This window comes from Microtus oregoni, unplaced genomic scaffold (genome assembly GCF_018167655.1).
Source record: "Microtus oregoni isolate MIOR12 unplaced genomic scaffold, Mior012 000072F_ref0000427, whole genome shotgun sequence".
NCBI lineage: Eukaryota > Metazoa > Chordata > Mammalia > Rodentia > Cricetidae > Microtus > Microtus oregoni.
In genome coordinates, this window is record NW_024543979.1 from 3,542,542 (window position 1) to 3,567,432 (window position 24,891).

At 42.1% G+C, this 24,891-nt stretch overlaps 1 protein-coding gene across 6 annotated transcripts in view; it reads right to left on the bottom strand.

Moving 5' to 3' along the window:
• Nucleotides 1–3,973: 3,973 nt before the first annotated feature.
• The window catches only part of Mapk10 (mitogen-activated protein kinase 10), a 303,886-nt gene continuing 282,968 nt past the window's right edge, over nucleotides 3,974–24,891 (bottom strand). For 5 of the 6 annotated variants that reach the window (XM_041641951.1, XM_041641950.1, XM_041641954.1 and 2 more), the window contains 3 exons: nucleotides 24,592–24,655; nucleotides 22,570–22,647; nucleotides 3,974–10,990 (listed from right to left, as the gene is read on the bottom strand). In XM_041641951.1, coding sequence (XP_041497885.1) covers nucleotides 10,848–10,990; nucleotides 22,570–22,647; nucleotides 24,592–24,655 — 285 coding nt within the window. In that variant the 3' untranslated portion in view covers nucleotides 3,974–10,847. Of the gene's footprint in view, nucleotides 10,996–22,569; nucleotides 22,648–24,591; nucleotides 24,656–24,891 lie in introns of all 6 variants that reach the window. The other variant, XM_041641955.1, reaches the window with a different exon arrangement.

The window sequence follows — 24,891 nt, forward strand, 5'->3', positions numbered from 1 at the left end:
CATGTACAGGTAATACGGTACCACCTGTGTCCTGCCCAGTCTAAACCTTAACTGTGCTATTATTATGGTAATTATGGTAGTTCCTCCCTGAGACCAGCACAGTTCAGCATGGAGGAGCTGAGCCACTCCTGCCTCAGATCCATTTGGTGTCCCTGAGCCACTCACAGTTCCAGGCACACAGCAGTCCACATTGGAGCCACAGTCAGCAATTTAACTCTGAGACTGAGCGTGTGGCACAGAAACTCTTTTCATCCAAGTTACAGCCAAATCTGACACGCAGAGCACTGCACAGTCTGAAAACATCTCTCTGTATGGCCGCGGGAATCCGCCATACTCTTCCGCCTGCCTAAGCCTGATTCTGCCTGCTGCCCAGGTGCAGGCAGGGAGCGCCGAGCCATTGGCATGGTCTCAGAGCACTCTCCGATCCCAAGAGGGGACACAAACATCCAGTCCCATAAAAGCCATTGAAATGCTTTAAAGCCAGAGTTTGCACTGGTGGCACAGTCCTAGGAAGCCGCACATTAAAATGACGCAGCTTTTTTTCTGCTGCTATTGCTGAATCAGGAAATCTCTCTACAGCATGCCCTAGCAAATAGCAAAATCTGTGTTAAACTCTCTCTCCCTTATTTTTAAGCCTTCTCAGGTTTTTAAGTGGATTTAGTCCATCACGTTGGAGCGCCACTCTCTTGTAGTACGGGCGGCGGGCTATGTTCCTGGCACCCGGCCGCCCACATGGCTAGCTTTAAACCCGAAATAATTACACAGAAACTGTATTCATTTAAACACTGCTTGGCCCATTAGTTCTAGCTCTTACATATTGATCTAACCCATTTCTAATAATCTGTGTAGCCCACGAGGTGGCTTATCAGGGAAGATCTTAACCTGCGTCTGTCTGGAGTGGTAGAATCATGGTGACTGCCTGAGTCGGCTTCTTTCTCTCAGCATTCTGTCTGTTTACTCCACCAACCTAAGGGTTGGCCTATCAAATGGGCCAAGGCAGTTTCTTTTTTTTTTTTAATATTTATGTAGATTATTAGTTTATTTTGTCCCAAAAGATTGGTGGTTTGTTTTGCTTGTTTGTTTTTTTTAATTTATTTATTAAAGATTTCTGTCTCTTCCCCGCCACCAACTCCCATTTCCCTCCCCCTCCCCCAATCAAGTCTCCCTCCCTCCTCAGCCTGAAGAGCAATCAGGGTTCCCTGCCTTGTGGGAAGTCCAAGTTTATTAAATGAAAGTAACTCCTCCATCAGTGAGTACTCTGGTATCTCCTTCTCATGCCCCTTAACTCCCAGCTAGAGAAGAAGTAAAACAACTGAACTGCCTAATTGTACTTTGTTTATTCATAACTGGTAGGTAAGAAACTAAGCATGGGGCAGGGCTGGTAATAGGTGGCTCAGCGGTTAGGAGCACTGCTTGCTCTTCCAGAGGTTCCGAGTTCAATTCCCAGTACCCACATGGGGCTCATAACCCTCTATAATGTGATATGATGCCCTCTTCTGGCATGTATGAAGATAGCCTTTGTAGGCCTAAGCAAATAAATCTTTTTTAAAAAGAAAGGAAGAAGAAGCTGAGTAGGGAATGGAAAACAAAGAGTGCCATGCAGGCCTGGTTAGTGATATCATGTAACTATAGCCACATCAAGCAATCTGTTGCCACTGTTCCTGAAACCATTTCATAGTTTTCTTGCCTGGTTTCCATAAACTTTGCCTCTAGCCCATGTAAGAACGTTACTTCCATCTTCACTGAGAAAAAAAAGTCTAACAAAAATGGGCTTTTGCTTTATACAGATTTGTAAGTACCACCTTGCCTCCTCCTATGGCATCCCTGTCTCTGAAAGTGAATATCCTCCTCTGGTAATCTGGCCCACCAGCCTCTAGCCTGAGGCACCCTATGGTCTCAGCCACAAAGGCTTTCTCCAGCTCCCTCCCTTTTCTCTTCCTCTCTCTGCCCACCCACTGGTCCCAGTGCTGTAGAGAACATCGAATCTACACTATACTCTAACATCAGTCTGCTGCTCCGCATGTAAGGAAGATGGATTTTCTGTGTCTATTCATTTCCTACTTCCTGGGTCCTGTTGAGTTCATTGGCACTGCTCTCTTGCCCAGTTTTACACAGAAGCTGCTGTCCTAAAGTCAGCAATGACCTTGGCAAAGCCAGGCTCAGTCATCAGTCTTTGGTTTAGTTTTCCCTGTTCCTCACTGACATCCCTTGAATACTCTGCCCTTTGTCTCTGTACTGGAACCGGAAGCATCTCCGCCCTCTCCCTGTATGCTGCATTCAGTTCCTTCCTGGTTTTATAGAGACGGGTGAATTTTAATATAAGCTGTAGGCTGCTTACTGTCTGAGTCATGTTCTGCTCACTAAGTCAGTCATCTGTACCAATCGCCCATTATAGCTCATGCTCATGTGAAAGGGAAAATTCTGGAATTATTCCTCATCGTTCATTTACACAATATCAGTTCACAGGAAAGCATCAGTTCTGCTTTCGCAAGGTTTCCTTTCTATTTATTTTCAATATATTCTAACAATATTTATGTTTGTTGTGTTGAGGCTTGAGCCTAAAGCCTCATTTATGGTAAGTCATGCCTCGTTTTACTCTTTAGTTGGAGACAAGCTTCTAAACTACAAACCTAGGTTTACCTTAAACTTCTAATTCCCTGTCTCTGTCTCCCAAGTAAGTAAAACCACAAGTGTGCACCCCTGACCCCTGTTCACAGTGCATTCCTAAATACATCCCTGGCCAAACTCTTCTTGGATATTCTATTCCCTGATCCAAACCCCATAATTCTTTCTGGATATTCACTATAACCTGTGATGTCTGGATTGCTTCCATCGTCTTTCTTCTTGAGAATTCTTTCAACTCAAACCCAGAAGAATTCATATACGTGTGTGTGTGTGTGTGTGTGTGTGTGTGTGTGTGAGTAAATGGCATAACACCCTTGCTCAACCCTAGTCTGTGTTTCTCCATATGTAGAATACATTCCCAATATATCCCTTTGCTCAGACTCCTGCTTAAGCTCCAGTTTCAATGGATGTTATGGTTTTTTTTTTACTTCTCCTGTTTAATCCTCAGGATTCTTGATTATCTTTTTCATGTTGTAAAAGTCAGCTTTTTCCAGGCCTCTGCCCTGGTGTTCCCTTCAGCAGGAATGTTTCTCATTCCCTGGTGATGTCTTTTATTCTCTCACTATATTCAAGCCTCTGACCAAGTGTCACTACCTCCTCTGAGAGGCGTCCCCTGGGCACCTCATCTCCCACGCATCCCTTTTTATGCCTTACCCTTCAATCTGCATGTCCTTTCGGCATGCAGAGTTATGTACTCACTCCACACACTGATATGCAGATGGCATAAGGTGTCATGTATGTAAACTCATCTCAATGATGAGGCAATCTTTGGAGATTTGACATGTTCGATAAATATTTGCGGCATGAACCGTTGAAGGTATGTTTATGGTCTGTTGTTAAATTTTCCAGAAGAGATATTCAGAAAGCTCTGAGTTCTATCTTTCATACAAAATGAGAAGTAATTGGGTTGTATCTTGTTATTTTAGGATGTCTTCTATGCCCCATAGACTGAGTAATTTACACAGGATTTGGCTTCTGACTGTAGTGTGTCTGAAAAGCCTCTCTAGTCCCTGCTGTGACTTGGGAGCCAGTGATGCCAGAGTGTGAGCTTCTAGCTCAGCATCAAAACCCAAGAGTTCCCGGAGGAACAAATATCAAAATAATCCATAATTGGGAGAAAAAAATACAGACACTGACTTCTTTTATGTATTGAAAAATTACCCATCCCCACAATACAATGGGAAATACCCACAATTCTCTTTGTGATGATCATTATGTATACTTGAAATCAGACAATGAGAACATTGAAAGAAGATTTCTTCTTTATGCCAATAATAAAAATGGGTTCATTTAGGATGCACCTCTAATTTAAATGTATTGTTGTTTTAAAAGAAGATAAATAAGTAAGGTATTTTGCATTGACATTTATTTTTAGACACTGGTTTACTGAGTGCATTTTGAGGATAAAATCATAATACATTTGTCTTCTACCCCGGACCACTCAATAAATGTGTTTTTGAGGATAAAAATCATAATACATTTGTCTTCTACCCCGAACCACTCAATAAATGTGTTTGAATGGACTGATGAAATACTTTAGAATGTAGCCCAGAAATTAAACTAAAAATTCAAAATAACCTTCTCAGAGATTAATTTATGCCAATTCAAGTTACCAACCCATTAAGGACCATGCAACTGCTTCCAAGTGTCTTCCTTTTAGAAAAGAATCATTCCAAATCATTAGTTCCTTCAACTGTGTGAAATGCTATTAGCATTGTAGAACTTTATTTTCTGTGTAATTGTTTGTAGACAATGCTTGCACGAACATGGACTTTAGCATTTGTAGTGAAAACCACATAATGAAAGACCCAGTCTTCTAAGCAGATTACAGAGGGTGTGTAACACAAAGACACTGAATATATGTTATTGAAAGGCGAACAATATGGACTATTGTTTGAGCAAAAAGACTTAGAGCAAGGTGGACTGGAGGACAATACCAGAACTCACCACTCTACTGAGCGAACTCGAATCCTCTATTTAGCAGTCTAGACTTCTTTAGTCTCGAGTTTTACACACCGATAGGATACCTTTTTAAAAAGAAACATTCTACAGAAGGGTTGTTTGATTCTTGTTTGTTTGCACCCTATCTTTCCTGTGTTTGAGACATATAAATTCCTGTACTATACTGCAGTGGCTTTAGATGCTGAGCCTATGGACCCCCATCTGGAACGGAAAGGGAAGAATCATGCAGAGGTGCAAGGCCTGAACAGACCTGAGACACGGGACATCCTGTATACCACTGTTTGGATGCTTCTTCCAGGCATTGCCTTTCAAACATTGTTGGGGGGACCTTGGGAGGGGGTGCTACATGTATAAATCACAGCAATGAGTAATGAGCTGGTTGGTAAGGTACACATCTTTTACCTTCGTTACAATCATTATTGAGCAAGGCGATTCATCCCTCTAGGCTGGGTTTTTCATTAGCCTCTCCATGAAAACACTGCTCAATAACCTTCACCTTGCCTCACTGCAAACTTTATCATAACGATCATATATAGGGTAATGTTTTCAGAGGAACGATTTGCTCTCTTTGGGAAACTGTCATGAAGAATGAATTTTTCCTTTTTACTCTTATGTGTATTTACAGATTTGTATGTTTGGTCACTTTCAATGAAAAAGAAAAGAAAAGTAAGGAGTTGTGGGTTGAAGTCAGAATAGGCAGCCAGGCATAGTTGAATAAGCTTGGAATCTGAGGCAGGGGGATTGAGTGTACCAGGATCATTTGACCTACTCAGGAAGAAACCTCTATGTATCTCCCTCTCAAATAAAATTAATAAAAAAAGAAGAAATTAAAATAATTAGAAAATAGAATAAGAGTCATTGCAAAGGAAATAAACAGCTTTTCATTTCCATTTTCTCTAAATAAGAGAAAAAATAATAATGGGAATGTCTGCCTTTCGAGCTCTTTATTAATTGAACGAGCAAAATGTATCGTTCACAGAAATACGCAGGCAGCTTCTCAATACCGTTCAGACATCGCCAGGGGAGCCATGATAGGTTCGGTGAACTCCACCAAGCTGTCATTCACATCCTTAAATTCAATAAGACGTGTTAGATAATGGTGTAGACAAAATTAATCTCTTAGACAAAGTTACAATTGGATCATTTGTTGATTAATCTGAAAAATATGTAACCTTGATCTGCTTACCAATGTTTCGTTCATTGTTATCTTATTGGCTATTCCTGAACTGTGGCCACGACACTAGTATCTGCTGATGGGAGCAGAGGCCTTTCTGGAATGAATGAATCTCAAGCACAAACACGCCATTCGACCTGCTTTCTCTAGGCCGAGAAGGAGACCATCTCTTCTTTCTTATTTACTCTGTGGTACAACCTGACCATGCCTCATGTTTCTTTCAGTGGGGTCAGAAGGAAATCTTGGAAGCCCTTGATAGCTCTGGCAGTGTGGGAAAACAAAGGAGAGCGAGCAACAGCATTGCCAAAAGGAAAGTCCAACAGAGTCTAGGTTTCAATTGGCTTGATGAGAAGGGACGTGCACTTCCATAAGACATACAAATCAAAATGTGTTGACGTGATTCCACCTGGGAGTCCAACTCGTGCTCTTTCCAACAGACACATTTAAAATAAGAGAAAAAATGGAACTGAAAGAACATGAGAAAGAACACAGGAATGGACTGATTGGTTCTGATACATATTAGATACCATTGAGAGCACAGTGTATCTACCATGTGACTGACAACAGGTCTCACCTCTGAGACTATGCAAAGAAATCAGACATACATGGTTTTGGCTTCCAGGTTGACAAAGAACTACATGAAAATATATAAGTATGTTATGTGCATGTGCGCTCTAGATACATTTCATAAACACTGATCTAGGACAATTCTCTTCATCGGGTGTGGTTTTGGAGTCCAATCATGCAGAATAACAGGCAGAAGCAAGGCAGGTGGCACTGCAAGATGTACATGACAAGGTGGACCAGTGATGGCATACACGGGCTAGGAAGCTTGTTCCTGTTGGAATATACTGGCCTTTGGTCCCACTGATCAAAAATGAAATAAACAGGGTTCACATGTAAAAGAAGCCTTTCACTTTGCTTTGACAAAAGAAATGAGTTGAAGTGAACTAACAATTAAAGACATGTTTGGGTGCCCAAAGAAATAGAATTGATATTTAATCACAAGGAAAATAACTGATTTTGTTATTTACATTATAAATTTTTAGATTCTTTAGTCTTTCTTTCAAATAAGACTGTTTTATCCAACGATAAGTGTAGAAAATGTTGGTTTCTTGTATTTAAAACGCGTGTGTGTGTCTGTGAGGGTGGGAGCATTGACATGCTGGGAGGGGTTTTTCTTTAAACCCAGAGAAGCGGGGATCAGAATTCCCCCAAACATTTTTCCCTTTGTCTCTGAACCATAGAGGTTATCTCTTTCAGCAAAACTTGTTGATTTCTTCCAGGCACAGATTTTTACTTGCTAAGAAAATGAAACAGAAATAGACTCTGTATAACCCGGACTATACAATAAACATTTAAGAGCTCTAAAATTGTATTTATTCATTTTCACTTACAGATCATGAATGGATTTATGCATTTTCATGCCTTCCATTTGTTCTGTGTTCCATGAGCAAGTTTTTCACTTTCTGGTCAGTTGTTGTCAGTGTCTTTAGACAACACTTGGTCTGATAGGGGTAGCAGACTGTGTGAAGCCATCAATCCAAGAAGTTTCCTCCAACTACTGGGGCTTGGCCAAATCCTGGCGCAGCGGCAGGTCACAGACCCAGGCAGTTCTAACACTGGAGTCTGAGGGATGAGGGACTATTTTCAATCTTTATTGAACAAGAAACAATTGTGCTATAATGTATCCCATTGGAAAAATGAGTACACTCACCCAGCAAACACACCCTTAAAGTAGCCAAGAAATCGAGAACATGGTAGCAATCCAGTTCTTCCTGGTAAGGGGTACACTCCTGTCCTTTCTACAGAACACCACAGAACACTGCACTGTCTAATCAGCTGCCCATGGAAGCACAGATGCTCGAGTCCTTAGAATGCCAACTTCCTGTTTTGATGCGAACACTCGTAGCTCCTTCATTTCTCCCACAGACACAGTCCAGGTCTTCTTGGACAGTTTCCTGCCCCCCAAATAAGAACAGCCTCGGGAGTAATAGGTGGCCACATAAACTAAATATTTGGTTTTCCAGTTACTTACTTGTTTTTTTCCCCTCAGAATACCCAGTGAAGGGCACAATGCATATTGAGAAATTTCTCAGAGTATAACCATGCCCAAGAGCGAGAATAACAGGGGGTCTGACGGCGAAAGGGAAACTTCCAACATGGTGGCCTTCTTTATTGTCCCGCCTCAATCTCTCCTTCCATGCGCTAAAACTAATCCTGCACGGAATCCAGGATCCCAGTCCCCATCTCCACTTGGATGGACTTTTGAAAACCCAAGGGACTTGTTTCGTCTTTTCTTCTCCGTGGGGGAATCTCTGCATGAGGATCCTCAGCTGGACAAGGCCATACACCAACAGACAGACAGGAGCACCCAGGCCAGCCTGAGGAGCTGGGAGGTGATCTGTTGTGCCTTCTTTCCTCTACCTCTCCTGCCCTTCTGCTGAGAACCCTGCCAGTCTGTTATGCCATCTTGTGCCCCATGGAATGCCCTTTGAGACTTGCTTCTTCCATACCCACTGTCCATTCTTTTTTCTTTTTTTGTTTTGTTTTTTCGAGACAGGGTTTCTCAGTAGCTTTTGGTTCCTGTCCTGGAACTAGCTCTTGTAGACCAGGCTGGCCTTGAACTCACAGAGATCTGCCTGTCTCTGCCTCCCGAGTGCTGGGATTAAAGGCGTGCGCCACCACCACCCGGCCCACTGTCCATTCTTTACATTAATCTGGTGTCATACAGACTGGAGGGGTGAATATCACAGGCGTAAAAGCAAAATACAGAGAAAGAGGAGCAGAATAGGGATACAGATACATTTTTAAAAAGGACAAAAGATGGCAGAGGGGAAAATGAGAGACGTTGTAAAAATTCATCGGCATTTATAAAGATCATCAACATTCAGCAAAAAGCATGGGGAAAGGACAGAGACTGAGATACCTTTATTCCAGGGGATGAACTGCAAGTGAGCTCTCAAGACAGCTAGTTCCCTCCCTCCACCCTCCTTTTCAGTACCATATCTTGCAAAGAAACGTGCTGTGGGAAGCAGTCCCAGGAAGAGCTGCCCTACAGTGTGGTGTGTGCAGGTGTGCAGTGTTTGGGCAGGTGAGTTCCTAACTGACTCTACTGCTTGAAAGAATAAGGGCTTTCCTGGTGTTGTATTTAAGGCAGTTTGCAGAGCTCCGATGCTGCTGTTTACTCTGTATACTTGGGGGTTTTCCCTTTGGCCAGGCCCGTCACATTCACCTCGCACGTTTCACTTCCTCTCCAGGTGAAATATCACCACAGAGGTGAGCACCAAAATGGCCAGAGTTCAAAGAGCTGTGGTGGATGCTTCACTCGGGGAAGGAAGAAGGGAAGCGGGGCCTGGTGTCTGTTATTGCTCAGAAACCGCACCGGCATTGCCCGGTATATAACCACGATGGTTGGTAGTGCCTCCAAGAGTGCTCAGGTAGGATCTTCCATGAATTTCAGCTAAGGTCAGATGATTTTGCTAAACACGTTAATGTTTCATGGCTGTAAGACAAAGTCTTTTCTAATGCTAGCTAGTAGGAGCTGCGTTGGCACGGAATTATTGCTCTCATAGATCTACGGCAATACAAAAGTCAGGTTATCAGCCCTTCTCAAATTACACATATCTATGAAAATAAATCAGTAAGTATGAAACATCAGTCATATCAAGGAGTCTGGGAAGCCCCCATGAGGGACAACCCCTCTGAGGGACAATCATTTCCATGTAGATACTTATAGATGCCGTTCTGAAGACCACCCTGGCTTTGGGGATCCCATTTTGTTTTATTCTAGTCTAGTCCAGGAAAGGAAACAAAACTATTGGCAGGGATGACTCTGGGAAGCAGCCCACACCTGGGAAACATTCCCCACAATCTCGAATTAGTCTAGGCAGGGCTATCTTCTCTGAAGGAGATCACATGGAGGTAATTCCACCATTTTAGGCAAAGGCTTTTACCATTGGGTGTGTGCACAATGATGCCGCCTCTCTGCCTTCCCCTTTCTCCAGAAGCTTTATCTTTTGACGTCATTTTAAAATGACAAATGGTGTCTAATCTTTAAAACATGGGTTTTTGGTGTCTCCCAGTATCTGGGCAGCAATTTCCTTTCACCCACAGTCTATACTGCAGCAATACAGAGCATGGTCTAGCCTGTGCTCAAGTCCCTGCTATTTATCCATCGCCAGAGAATGTAACCTTGACTCACACAGTCCTCCTGAAAGTCAAGCTCTTTGACATCTGGAAGCTACTGCTCCCTCCCTCCCCCCACACTGTACGTAAGCATCACATATATTCTTTCTACAAATTGGTATACAGGTGCCATTTAATCGGTTCAGATTCGGAAGCTACATCTTGAAGGGTCTGAGTTCACTCTCCCATGTCCCTCCCCCTTTACATATTTTCTTATAAGACATACAGCTTAATCAATTAACAAACTAAACAGCTTATATACTGGCAATATATTACAGATGGATTGATGTCAGAGTAATAGATCACATGGAATGGACCAGGTGGTACCCCAGTGCACGGTGTCTTGGTAGGAGCCCTGAGGACACTGACAGGAGCATCTCTAAGAAGTGCCGTATGAATACAGACACATGCAGATCTGTATCTACACCCATCTGACTAGGCCAAGAGGAGCAGGTAGATGCAAGATAGAGACACACACATGCTGGATGGGGCCACTGCACACCTTGTCATGCCATTTGAAGGGCAGTTACGGGTTGCTGGTTCTGCAGCCACTTAAATTACACTTTAGGGAAAGGCTTCTCTAATTGTGTCTGGTTTGTTCTGTGTAGTAAGCACTGTTGGAAGGAGACCGAAGCGAGAGCTACTAGTAGTTAAGTATACATTTCGGCTTAGCTGTGATACAGAACTTTGGAGAAGCAGGCAGAAAGATTTATCCTAATTCCAGGTTGGATCTCTCTCTTGCTATTTTCTTGACATTGCATGTGTGCATCTGTGCGTGTGTGAGAGTGTCTTTGTGTATGCATATGTGTGTGCGAACCATGTGTGTGTGTGTGCATGTGTGCTGTGTTCTATCCCGTCATCTCCTGAAGAACGCTGGGTTTCGCAGGCAGGCGGCTAGTCACCTGCAACAACCCAACGGTCCTGCCGAGGCTTCCAGGCTGCTGTCAGTGTCGGATGCCAGGGTCTGGTCGGTGGACATGGAGGAGATGTCGTTGACAGACGAGGATGGAGGGAGACTCTCACTGCTGTTCACTGCTGCACCTGTGCTGAGAAAATGAAGACCAACATGACTAAATCTGGAACTAGACCCTTGTAAGTGCTAGTCAGAGCACAGGGATGGGAGCAGACAAGAAGACACATCTTCTCTATGCTGGGAACACTCACGTAACTTGTTAGTATTCAAGCGTTTATCTACACTGGCCTGACCGTGGGTATATGTCCTCAGCTGTAGCCACTAGAGTACCACCTGAGCACATTTAGTTGTTAACCTTTTAAGGCCCTGCCCACCTCCCATATCTCTCTCTCTCTCTCTCTCTCTCTCTCTCTCTCTCTCTCTCTCCTGTCCCCAGAGGCCAGTCTCCTCTCCCCTCTCTCCTTTTCCCATTCACTTTCCCCCAATTAAAAACAAATCCCTCCACCTGAGCTCTGTCGCATGGCGTGTCTTTCTCCCGCTGCTTTTTCTAAACTACAACAGAACTGACACCGGAAACTGAAAACTGAGTTAGATGGTGAAAATCAGACTGAACAATTCAGAATCCCCATCACAGGCCACATTTATCCACAGGCTAATGGTTATCAAATTCCACTCCAAGTTAGGAATCACCAGTCGCTCTGCCCCAACCCTAAATTCCACAGCGCTGTCATGTAACAGAGCTTGCTTAAAGCCAAGGCATTTGCATCCTTAATTAGGACCACAGAGACTGTAGGTATCCAGGGACAGAAAGTCACGAAGTTATGGAGATGAGAGAAGCATAAAGTCTTTTAATGGAGCAGCCTGATCCCGATGTTCCTCATGAAAAGCAAAAGAAACACAAGCGGTGGTCTTAGCCCAGAAACAGGTGAAGCCCAGTGACCTGGATTTTTTTTTAATGACTACAGCTCTAGGAAAATGAAAGTATATAAAACAGAGTATTAATTAGTTAATCATTAAATATAATACCAAAAGGTAAAGCCATGTAGAAAAGCCAAAACTTTTGAAAGAAGTCAATAAAGAGAAAACAGAAAACTAAGCCAGTGTGCACCTTTAAGTTCGGGTTCCCTTCAACAGACTGGCTCGCTTGGGATCTGCAAATATTGGGTTATTCATTTGAAAACATTTTTATCCGGCTACGAGACTCTGGAACTCTGGGAAGGCACTTAGAACGGCGAAGCAAAGATGAGCCAAAGGCACCGGAAAGCAAAATTAAACCACAGCAACCTGAAAACAGCCAGTTTCCTGCCTTCCCCTTTTCTATGTTCTTGATGCCTAGGTGGTGTGTTAATGAAGTGTGTGCTTTGTAGAAGAGGTTGCTGTTCAAACCTGTAGCTTAACCAACCTATAAGAATGAAAACTTCCCACTGGAGAAGCAATGTGTGAAGGATCTGTGTGGTGAGACCATAGCTAAAGTGAAGGACAAATGAATTGTCACACAGACTTGGAAAGCAGGACAAACTCAAGAGGAGGAAGCGTTTCAAGGATGCACTCCAACAGCAGATATTTTATGGGAAAATTTCATAAAAATGTAAAAGTAACTAGAGGGCATTTCAGACATTTACCCCACACAACTTCTTCACTTGCATGCGTTTAGAGCTTTATTTGATTGTAAAATGCTTATATAAACTATGAGGAATACATTAAAGAAAACTCAGTGTGCACCAATGCCCAAGTTAATGACTAAATTTATTTATTTATTTAGTTAGTTGGTTAGTTAGCTGTTTTGTTTTTCAAGGCAAGATTTCTTTGTGTAACAGCCCTACCTGTCCTGGAACTAGATCTGTAGACCAGGCTAACCTCAAACTCACAGAGAGATCCACCTGCCTCTGCCTCCCAGGTGCTGCTGGGATTAAAGGTGTGCACCACCACCACCAGGCTGACTAAGCTCTTCTTGTATTCCCTAGTGTTCCTCACTATTAATTTCCCTATCTGTGATTATCCTCTCTGTATACCTTTGTGCCTTGGTAGTTGCATATACAGAAACTCTGTATATGTAACATGCCTTTTAAATGCTTAAAAAAAATGCTCATACTCCTAATCTTAAAAGTTGCCAGTTTCCTGTAAATAATTACTACCTTTACCAAAGTGGTGTATAAAGTAAATTTACCTGGTTTCAGTTTGTTCCAATATTGCCTAGTTACAACCCTCATAGAAATGGTGCAGAGGTAGGCTAGCCCCTCACACTGCTAGCAGTCAGCCAGGGACCCCACAGTGGAGCAGCGTTTACATCCTGCCCTAGAACTCCATCAGCTGCGTTTACATCCTGCATTTACATCAGATCAGTATCTTCCTGTTCCTTCAGAAGGTGCTAATCTCTAAAACCCCAGTGCTTCTGGGATGCTCCTCTTAGGAGGATCATCTTCATGGCTGGGATAAAAACAGCGCACAATACTCTGATAAGTGCAGGATCGATTATAGATTTAACAGAAAGGGTTTGCTTGTTCATGCTGTCCATTTGTGTCTGGGACGATGTAACTTTGTTATGTTTGACTTTTAAATCAAAAGAGCATAGTTTATATGCAGATTTTTACTGCAGAGTTGAAACATGTTTATATCTCCCCACAATCATTTTATAAAGCTATTACTCGTGTATCAGATATGTTATAAACTTTATTTGCACAATTCAGTGTTTTTAAATGAATTCTGAGTTGTACAGCATGCACACTCAAATGTGCAGCATTTTCATCACCCGGAAGGAAGTCTTACACTCTATTTCTCCACCGTCCATCAAATGTGTGTGTGCACATACGTGCACCCCTGTGTGAAAAAATACACGTGTGAATGTGTGTACATACATGTTTGCATGTACACATAAAGGCCACTGAACAACTTCAGGTGTCATGCCCCAGGCACTGTCCACCTCTTGCTTTTTGAGGCAGAGTCTCTCGTTGGCCTGGAGCTCACTAAGTAGGCCTGACCGGCAGGCCAGCAAATCCTAAAGATTCTCCTTCCTCTACCTCTCCAGGAATGGGTTCACAAACATGTACCCCAGTGTCCAGCTTTTCCCGGGGGCTTGGGAGATAGAATGGGGATCATCACAGGCTGAACTGTTCCTGCAGAACTCAGCAGCTTTTGTCCTCCGTGGTTTTGTGCATTCTGAACACTTCACATACACGGAAGCATACAGTGTGAACATTACTGGCTTCTGTCCGATACTGCTTAGAGCAAAATACATCTTCAGAGAGGAAGCTTAAATGGCATGCCAGCATTCCGTGCCTTTATAGTGGAATAATAGCTATCACCCCACACATCACATTCTGTTTACTCACTTCCTGGTTGATGTGCATTTGCTAAATACTGCGTTATGAATCATGCTGCCCCAATGCTGTCATGAACGTTCATATGGACACTTGATATGGCTATGTTTTCATAGTCCTTGGGTACTGAGCAACTCTCTGTGAGTTCTATTGACTTGATTCTATTTGAGGAAGCATGGAACTGTTTCTGAAAGTGAGCACGGCAGTCTACTCTCCTACGGGCAGCTTTAAAGAATTAGCCCCACACCTTTCCTAGCATGTATCAGCGTTTTTGATTACAGACACTGAGTAAGCATAAATTGAATGCCACTGTGGATGGCTTGCATTGCCCAGCAGCTAAGCATTTGAAATACCTTTGCATGCACTTGGTGGTCATTTGTATACTTTCTTTGGAGAAAAATCTGCTTGTATGCTTTGATCAATTAAAAATCGCTTCATTTTCTTTTTATTATTGGGCCATAAAAGCACTTCATCCTTGGGAACAAGTCCTTCTCAGAGATGTGATTGGCAAATGGTATTCTTATTATGGATTATCTTTTCTCTTGTGATTCCCCTCACACACAATAACGTCAGATTTGCTCTTTCTGCTCCTGAACTTGTGTTGTTCATTCTAAAAGGCATTCCCTAACCTAAGATGGTGAATATTTGCTCCCATAATTTCATTTACGAGTTTTCCATTTTGGTTTTTACACTGAGTTTCCGTGACTCACTTTGGACTCCCATTAGCACATGTTCTGAGGCAGAGATCCATCTTCATCCGTTGGTAGGAGGGTCTCTGCTTGTTGCGGCACCATTTACTCTAAGGGTGTTTTCCCCTCTAAAACTGTCAGGGTGCCCTTGTGAATGTTAACCAATCCTCTTCTGAAGTGGAGATTCACTGCTGTACTCTCCCTTCTGCCGTTGATCTGGACTTGGGCTGCCATGGAAATCATCAAAGCCCTAGGAAGTAGGATATGTTTCTAGAAACTGCAGCTTCCTACAGAAAATATGATGGTGGTGAGGCCATCAGGCACAGAGTATCTTAGCAAGTGGAGACTGATGTGGGATTTCCCTCTGTATGCTGTGATTACCATGGATAAATAAAGAATTGCTGTGAGCCTATAGCAGAGCTATAGGGAAACAGAGCTAGGTAGGGAAAATTAAGCTGAATTCTTGGAGAAAGAAAGTAGAGTCAAGAGAGAAGCCATGTAGTCCCACAGGAGACAGACAGATGGAACTTTACCCAGTAAGCTACACGTGGTGATACACAGATTAATAGAAATGGGTTAAATTAAAATGTAACATTTAGCCAATAAGAAGCTAGAGCTAATGGGCCAAGCAGTGATTCAATTAATACAATTTCTGTGTGATTATTTCAGGGCCAAGCGGCCAGGAACTATCTAGTGGTCCTATGACTACAGGAGACTCCAGTTGGCTTTGGCTATATGGCAACCTTCTCTGAAGAGTATACCCAGCAGCCTGCTAGACATCTAGTAGCTCCATAGTAATAAAACAGAGACAGAAACTGGCTAGCAGTTCAGGGTAGAGGACCCCAAAGGTGAACAGATTTTTTCCCCTTGTATAACAGTCCAAATGTCCTTGCCTCAGGCCAAGTCTTCTATTCTGTCCTGGTCAAAAGCCAAATGAGAGGCCTCATTTTCTCCTTACCTCTCTTATCCTAAACAAGGGCCTCTTTCTGGGAGTCATAACTGAAACTGAGAGGTACATGGACACCTTCTGAGTGAGAACGACACTGACCAGTTCATCCCTCCTCCATATTTCCACCCAATAAAACTTTGGGCTGAATAAACTATCCTTGCTACTTTGCGACCCGTGTGTCCCTTTATTCCATTCATGAATAAAATAAAAGAACTTGGAAATACCTGGAAAGATTCCAACCACTGGCAACCTGGTCAGACCCTAATCACCAGCAACAATGGGAGTGGAAACAGCCTGGCCCCAAAGCCCTGAACTCTGGCTCCAGGGAAAAGTCTTTTCTCCAAGTTTGGGAAAGTGGGGCTCACAGCTAAACCTCCTTATATGTATTTCCTTGCTTTAATTTAATATTTTCTATGAATTACAACATTGTAACTCATAGACAAGCTGAAAGATAGACTGAGAATTTCTCCTCAGTTTTGGCTAAAAATTCAAATAAACTCGTGTGTGTGTGTGTGTGTATGTGTGTGTGTGTGTGTGTGTGCCTTATTTGCACCTTAGTAGGTGTTAGACCCATTTTAATACCTTGTACCTAAGGGGTTCAGTAGCAGTCATAGATTGTGATGTCATTTTCATTGTAAACTTAGCTGGATTTGGAATCCTCCAGACAACACGCCTCTGCCCCAGCTTTAAGGGTGTTTCTAGGTAGGCTTAACTGTAGAAGGTATACTTTCCCTAAATGTGGGTGACCTCATCTCGTGTCCTAGGGTCCCAGACAAAATGCAATGGAAAACAGAGGAAGCTAACTGAGCTTCGACCATCACCTCCCTGTGCTCCTGGAGGACGAGTACCCTGGCCAGCTGCCTCACCCTCCCACCACACCAACAAACCTTCCCTCCTTGGCTTCCTTCCTGCTGTGAGGGACTGTGTCCCCTCAAACAATGGTCCAGAACAAGCCCTTCCTTACAAAATGTGCCTTTGTCGGCACATCTCAGCAACGAGAAAAGTAGTGAATACTGTCTTTAGTAGCATGACTTTGTTAGTATGCAAATCAGAAAAATGCGAATTTTCCAACTGTATTCTCTCGGGATTATTTAGGCTATTCTGTTTGAATCTTAAGATAACTTTTGAAATTTCTGGAAAAAAAACCCACTGATTTTTTTTAACTGACTGTCCAATAAACCACCCTGGGGAAGACCAGCCTTACCCTCCAAGAAAGTGGAAAGTGACCAAGTGCCTTTCATCTACTTAGGTCACCTTACCTCTTTCAATATTCTTAGTTTCCCAAGTGCAAAGATTGCACTTCATTTACTGAAAGTTATAGCTACATGTTTTTTCTTCATGGCGATAGTTTAAACTGATTTGTTGTCTGCTCATGGCTAGTGTACAGAAACACATCTAATTTCTTTGTATAAAAACCTCAATACTAGTGGGCTGGAAATTAAGCAGATTAAGTGATGAAGATATCAGGATGTGGACTAGCCAGTGGTACCCTGGTGCAGGATCTTAGTAAGTCTTAAAGCCAATCCTCAGCATCCCTTTGTATCTGCCTTTGTACCACCTTGGTTTCTTGAGATTAGTTACAGGGAGAATATGTATATCATATTAATAAATGTCACTAATCACCTTTCTTAGAGATGGATGCTGCTCACTAACGACCCCATTCCAGTGAGACGAATGAGTTTGCCTTTATGTGTGTCCTCTACTGAGTTACAGTGAGCGTCTCCTGGCTGGACACCAGACCCTCTGGCTGTGAGATGTTTACAAGTAGCCAACAAATGGACTTTGTAAAGCATAAAACCAAACTTAAGTAAAAGGAATAAGAACATGGACTTTGAGCCTGGTCTACAAGAGCTAGTTCCAGGACAGGCTCCAAAACCACAGAGAAACCCTGTCTCGAAAAACCAAAAAAAAAAAAAAAAAAAAAAAAAAAGAAAAGAAAAGAAAAAAAAGAACATGGACTTTGGCTCACGTTAATTTATTACCAAGGAGTTTATGAAACTCTCTTAAACAGAATTGAGCTATATCTTATCTGTTTACAGTGTCCTTCTTTCGGGCACATCCCAGCACATGACAAACACCCCCTTCTCCTGCAACACTCAGGAGGACTCAGTAGAGAGATACAATTTTTAAATTGTCATCGGTGCAATATTATAATTTCTCAATGAAATGGGGCTTAAATGAATCAAAAATATTAATAGTGTTACAAATTAGGATTATTAGCTACTTGCAGGTTTAATTGGAAAAAACTGATTTCATGGAATAAAATAATTAATGGAAATTTTTTTGGCCCGAAGTTATCTATTCATTGGTCGCTGCTTTTAAAATGGGAATTATTTTCTTGATAACATCTTCCTAATCCCAAATGAAAACGTAAATACAAAGAGGAAGAACTAAAGGGAAAAAATAATTATTGAGGGACAGATTCTCCAGTAGCTGCAAGATTTTGAACCTCAGGTTATTTGAGCTTGAATTTTTTTTTCCTTAATCAATCAGTCTTAGTAGTCTGACCACTGCCTGACGGGAGTTGGGGAGGGGGGGCTGTGCTCCCAGGATGGAGAAGACTGAGCACCTGAGAAGTAAGGACTGAACACTCAGAACACCTGGGAAGTTTCATCTTTGACGAGTTACTGAAAAACCTCTACCTGTTCTGACAAAGCATCCTTCCCTCTTTGCGAGTCAGTTACCTGCTTAGGGCAGCTCACTTCTCAGGAGGAAGAGGGATGCCGGTGCACACAACCTCCTGCATGTGTTACAGAGCTAGAAGTGTGTAACATCTGCTTCCAGAGAAAAAGATGCCTGCTCCTGCTTTCCCTTGGCAGGCATTACAAATCAATTCAGGAAGCAAATGGTGCCACTACTGAAAGCAGATAGCTCTGCAGAGAAAATCAGATAGCAGAAGGGGGTACAATTATTTAGGGATATATCTGAAGTTTAGATGAATTTTTATTAATATATGATGATTCCGTCAATAAATTTCAGACCTATAAATTATTTTTTGAGTGTGCACTTAACTTCCTAGCTACATTTTTAAATCACCACTATATGATTGGAACTACTTTGTTCCTGAAGAGGGAGATTAACTTATTCCTTATATAAGATTCCTTGTGTTTTCAAAGATGATTATTTATCAAAGAGAAACTATATGATAAAACTATTTCATCCTGGCTTCTTACAAAGCGAAATGCTATGCACACACATGTACATATCTGCACGTGCAGGTACACATGCATGCACAGTAAATACACATATGCAGTGACATACAGATAAAAAGTCAACAGGTTGCCCTCTAGGGGGGAATCACTATGATTTGTGGGTTCTGCCAGTTTCCATGCTGTAAATCTTCCCTGGTTAGCTTCAAGCTGCCAATCTGAGATCAATAAATTCTCATTAGAGAAGAGATGTACAGGGTTGTTCAAACAAGCTGGTAGAAGCAGCTCCAGCTGCTATACAGTCTCTAACTGACACACACAAATAGATTATACATGAATGCGTCATGTAAGATAGAATGCATATAATTAACAAAATATTTTTACTCTAAAATTATTTGGTATAATGTCTAATACTGCTATTTGAGCTATAGATAGCTTGCTAACAATAGAGAACATGTAAAATTGGGCAATTCTTGATTGGTTCAGGTAGTTGGAATGGTTAAAAGGATCTTAAATTTCTCGCAAGGTTAACTTAATGGTTTTCTTTAAAAATAACTATTCAGACACTATACTACTCAGGCCTACATAAAGGTTTATGGAAGTACATTTTCCAAAACAAATGAGCCAAACTATCACTTTTAAAACCAGAAAGCCTTATCTGAAAAATGGGGGAAATGCCCTAATTACTACTGTTTACATTAGTAACTCAGCTCACCCATTTTCAGAAGATTAACAGGGCACATAAATAAGTATAATTGTGGTGTAAGAACATACTTAATTGCATACGCCATTAACTCAACAATCCTGCCTTGAGTTCTGTCTTTGAAGTGTGTGTGTATGTGTGTGTGTGTGTGTGTGTGTGTGTGTGTGGACACACACACAGAAAGAGAGAGAGAGAGAGAGAGAGAGAGAGAGAGAGAGAGAGAACTAAATGCCAATTTTCCACATAATAAATATTTACTGAGATAGAGCACTTAGACCCTCTATGGTCACAAAGATAAGTACATACCGTTGTCTCAATGAACTCTTAATAAATAAAAGATAATAAGAAAAATGTCCATGTTTGCAACACAAGATTTAGTAGAAAAGGCAGGAAGCTCTTATCTGGGGTAATCGTGAAAGCTCTCTTTGGACAGGGTGGTGTGGGAAGAAAATAAGTTGAAGCAAAGATGACTGAAACCAGTTCTGCAAACCCATGTCCACTCAGCCTGAGATGTGAGCTTCTCCCTCGTAACATATGGCCGCTCTACCCTCTTAATGACAGTGTGGAAACGTGTCACCGTGATTGTAACTTTACAGGATCCTTTCTACCTCAAGCCTGTTAGATTCTGCCTGTGAGTTCTTCCCTAAGCAGCCAAGAGAGCACGTGTCCAAGAAACAGCTTCTGCAGATTCTGTCAGCCCAGTCCCAGAGCGACTAAGGAGGGGCAGAAGGGGACTGTGACCGTGGCCTTTATCTCTTCACCAGTAAAGATGGACAGTCTTTACGGAGAAATTGGATGGATTTAGAATAACCTGGATGCTGCGGTACACCTCTTGGTGTAGCTAACTGTAAGGGTGTTTTGATTGTTGTTGGTTTGTTTGTCAGGACTGTATGCATATGAAAGATACCAAGAATATAAGTATTTCCGTCCCATGGACTGGGACTTAGGAAAGAATAAAAGGGAAAGCAGAGGAGAGCAGAGAGTGTGGGCACCCCTTTTCTCGGCTCCCCAGCTGCTGTGATGTGGGTCCTCATGCTGAACAGAACATTGAGATGGTGAGTTATCACTCCTGTTCTCTGCTCCCCAGCTGCTGGGCACCCGGTTCCCTGTTCCACAATTGCTTGGTATCCCATTCTTTGTTCCCAGCCACTGTGGCACAGATCCTCATGCTGGACTGAACACTCTGAGATGAGTTAATGCTCCTTTCTCTGCTCCCCAGCTTCTGGGTACCCCATTCTCTGCTCCCCAGTCAGGAACCTGACTGTGTGGTTAGGCTAGTGGAATTGGTTTGCCAGAGGCATTTGTAAGTGTCTGGAGACCCAGGCTGAAGAACACAAAGAGCATTGTAAGCAGAGAAGATGGGATGTTGACAGAAATGCTGGAAATAAATCTGCTTTCTTATGGCACAGGGGCTCTGTCAGAACTTTGACTTGGGGCTATTGGAGTCATGGTCTCACAAATAATTTGTCTATAATTTTGTCTGTGTCCTGAGACTATGAATGAAAACTGAAAAGTAATTAATTAATCTAGCTATCCTAATGCCAAGATAAGCTGGCCTTCAGGCTGTGGCATGGCTCTTGCTGGATGCTTAACCTTAAAGTGATAATCAGGGGAAAATAGTGGAGCAGGAATATTTTAACTATGTGTAGTCTGGCTAGAAAAGAAGTCAGCTGAAACTTGTAAATAGTTTTTAAAAACAAACACAGTGAAAGGGAGCCAAATACTTTGAATTTACTTGAGAAATGCAGAAAATGGTCAGATTCTTCCCCCCCCCCCCATGTATCCCAGGAGCTAGAGCACTGGTTCTCAACCTGTGGGTCGAGACCACGTTAGGGTCAAATGACCTTTTCATAGGGGTCATCTAAGACCATCGGAAAACACAAAAACTTGCATCACGATTCCTAACATTAGCAAATTGCAGTTATAAAGTAGCCATGAAGACAATTCACGATTGGGGGTCACAGCCTGAGGAACTGTATTAAAGGGTCACAGCATTAGGAAAATTGAGAACCACTGCTCTATAGAATTGTAAATTCACTCGATGGCTTTCCCTGGAGAAAGGATACATCTGGTGCTCAGATCACACAGGACCAACCAGGGAAGTGTCTTTCCAGAAATCAGAAGTGCTCGGTAGGTCCACAGAGCCCCAGATGTGTTCCAGATGTCACCAGACCATAGTATCGTCCTGAGGGTACTAATATTTTAGGTATGTAGAATTCAGGAATTAAGGCGTCATAACGGTTTCCACTAATATTTTAAAGAAAGGCCAGAGAGGTAGGGTGATACACAGCACGAAAAGGTAATACATGAAGTTGTGAAGGTGAAGCCTGGGCTGAAATAGAGACCCTGGGAAACTGGAGATGCCAGGAATATAGAACATATGCTGAGTGAAAGAAAGAGTCTTCCCCAGCGAAGAGCACAGCAATTGGGCATTCACTACCAAATGGTCAGCCCTGAACATGTACATGAAAGTTACATGATATAGACCGAGATGTTTATGTTTGGGAATGTGTATGTACACACCATAGCCCCATACATGTACGTATACATGTAAGCATGCAATAACAGTGAAATAGAGGCCATGAATTTGAAAGAGAGCAGGAAGGGATATATAGGAGGCTTGGAGGGAGGCAAGGGAAGGGAGAAATACTGTAATTATAGTATAATCTCAAAAATAAAAGTGTTATTTAAAAAAAAACAACATGCTTGGTTATTATAATTAGAATTCCCAGAATGAACGCATGGTTTCAAAAGAGAAAGATAAATGCAACATAAGGCATAGTCTGTCATATGACATTTCTATTCCCAGACTCTGTAAGCAGTTTTGTCTGTGACTATGCCCTCATAGGCCAGGAAAACACACAGTACTGGGTTTGTGGTCATTCACAGAGAGCGAGTACCTGAAGGGGAGGGCTGTCCTTTTACCACGCCATTTTTAGTCTTTTCTTCTGAGTTCATGACTTCCTTGTAGATAAGTTCTGTAAGAAACAGTTGTCTGTGTCATTCTAACAGAAAAGCAAAGACTTCCTTAATCTATAAACAGATGCACTGACTAAAGACAATTAACATTTCTGTGGCATTGAATAGAATATTAAATCACTGGGGATTTTCAATCTTCCATTTCTATAATTGCTTGCACTGAGCACGAAGCTTTGCTAAAGCAGGTCCTTGATACAGCAGATAAGCCAATAAATGTCTAGAAATAAATACATTCCCCTTTTCTGAACTTATTGTGACGGCTCCTGAGTACAGTGATTTAAATAACGCTGCTGGTTTGTTCACTTGTTTCCTGAGTGGCTTCTGCAGGACTGGGGTTCATACCCAGCACCTTGTGTGTGCTAGGAAATTACCCTCCCCCTGGACTGTGTTCCCAACCAGTGCCTTCACTTTGGGATGCTCTTGTTTCCTTTTATAGTAACTTCTTCCGTGCAAATCCTATGAGCTTTACATCATAATCAATCCCTACAGCTTCCGTTTCTAATACTATCTTCCTTCCAGACTTACACCTTGGACTTGTAAACCCAAGCACAACAGAAACCTAAGAATTAAAAATCATCTTGTTCATCCCCAGACTGGCAGCCAATTTTTTGTCTTAGCCTTGAGAGCTCTAGTTCTTTCTGTTGCCAGACTTAGCTGAAAATGATTCGGGCCACTGAGCCTTTCTTGCAATGGTTTATGCACCACCATCCTCCACAGGTTCTAGTTTAGCATGCACCCTGCTCACATTGGCTACATCTTCTCTCTTGCTACCTCGTAAGCCCCAATGATGTCACCCTTCTGTACCCACCATCTGCCCTCAGTTTCTCCCTGGTGCCGCTCATGGGCTTGTTTCCCACGCTCATCAACACGGTCCTGTGACCAGTGGCACCTCTCCCTAAGACCCTCTGCCTCTTTCTAACATTGGTTTCTCCTTGTGTCCTCCATCTGGTATTTTCCTTTTCCCAGCTTGTACGATGAGTTCTTTAAAAGTGGCTCAAAATTTCCTTTCTCTTTTGTTCCTGCTCATTTTACTTTGACCATGAGACACCATCTGTATTCAGATTCCTTAAATTCATTCTTCTCTGTGGTTGATTAAATTAGTTTAACAGTTCTTTGTAGGTCTAACTCTTTTTTTCTCTTTTGTGTCTCTCTCAGGATAAGTTTGAAGCTACAGCATGCATTTGGAGAAGTTTCACTGAAAAAATGGAATGATAGACTCACTGATTTGCTTTTATTTAGGTGAAAACAATAAGCCTCCTGGGTTCACATATATTCTACGTAAACTCTCAAATCTGGTAAATTTTGTAAATTAATTTATGTATTAACTATATTTAATTTTTAAAACTTGAAGTGCATTTCAAACTTACTTTTAGATTATGTTTTGTGTATTTGGGAGACGGGGGACATAGTCAGAGAACTTATGGAAGTTAGTTCTCTCCTTCCTCCTGTGGTCCAGAGATTAAATGAGGATTTTCAGGATTAGCAGTCTCTCCACTGATCCATCACTCGGGCTACCAAACTTAATTTAAATTTAATATACAAACATAGGAGCTTAATTTTTAAATATTAAATGAAGTTTGACCTCATGACAAACACTTTGGCAATCAATACTATTTTGCAAAGGTGTATATGATTGAGTTCTTTTTATTCTACATCAAATAGAATTTTTCTATTAACATAAAAGACAGATAAACTTTAGGTAATTTCAAAGTATTTTCTTTTTCATTCATTTATGAGACTAAACTCAGACACAGTATATACTGGGCAGACACGGGTGGAGCTCCAGCACTGGCCCAGTTACAGCCAACGCAGTATCACTTCTCAACCAAGTGCTGTACAAGAGGAAGGTGCAGGGACTTTCTTTGTATGGACTAACAGGATGCTCTCTGTATTCTGACTTCCAGGTAAGCAAAGTGTACGTAGTAACACAGCACAGTTCTCACCTTTCCACTCTTCAATGGTGTGCTCCCGCTCGTCCAGCTGTTTGTCATATATCTGAGGAGGAGGCTGCGGGACGAGAAAAGACAGTTTCTATGAAGACCGATCCAATCACGACAGTGCTCTCATAATGATTTGTGGACAATGCCTTGCCACTCATATATTTTGGTGGTGACCATACCCTGATATAAGTTTTGGGGAATTAGAGAGGCCCAACAGTTCAATTTTCTCCAAAATCTTGTGGAAGATTTACTAACATCTTGCTCAACTCACACTTGAAAATCTCACTTCCTGGCCCCTTCGTC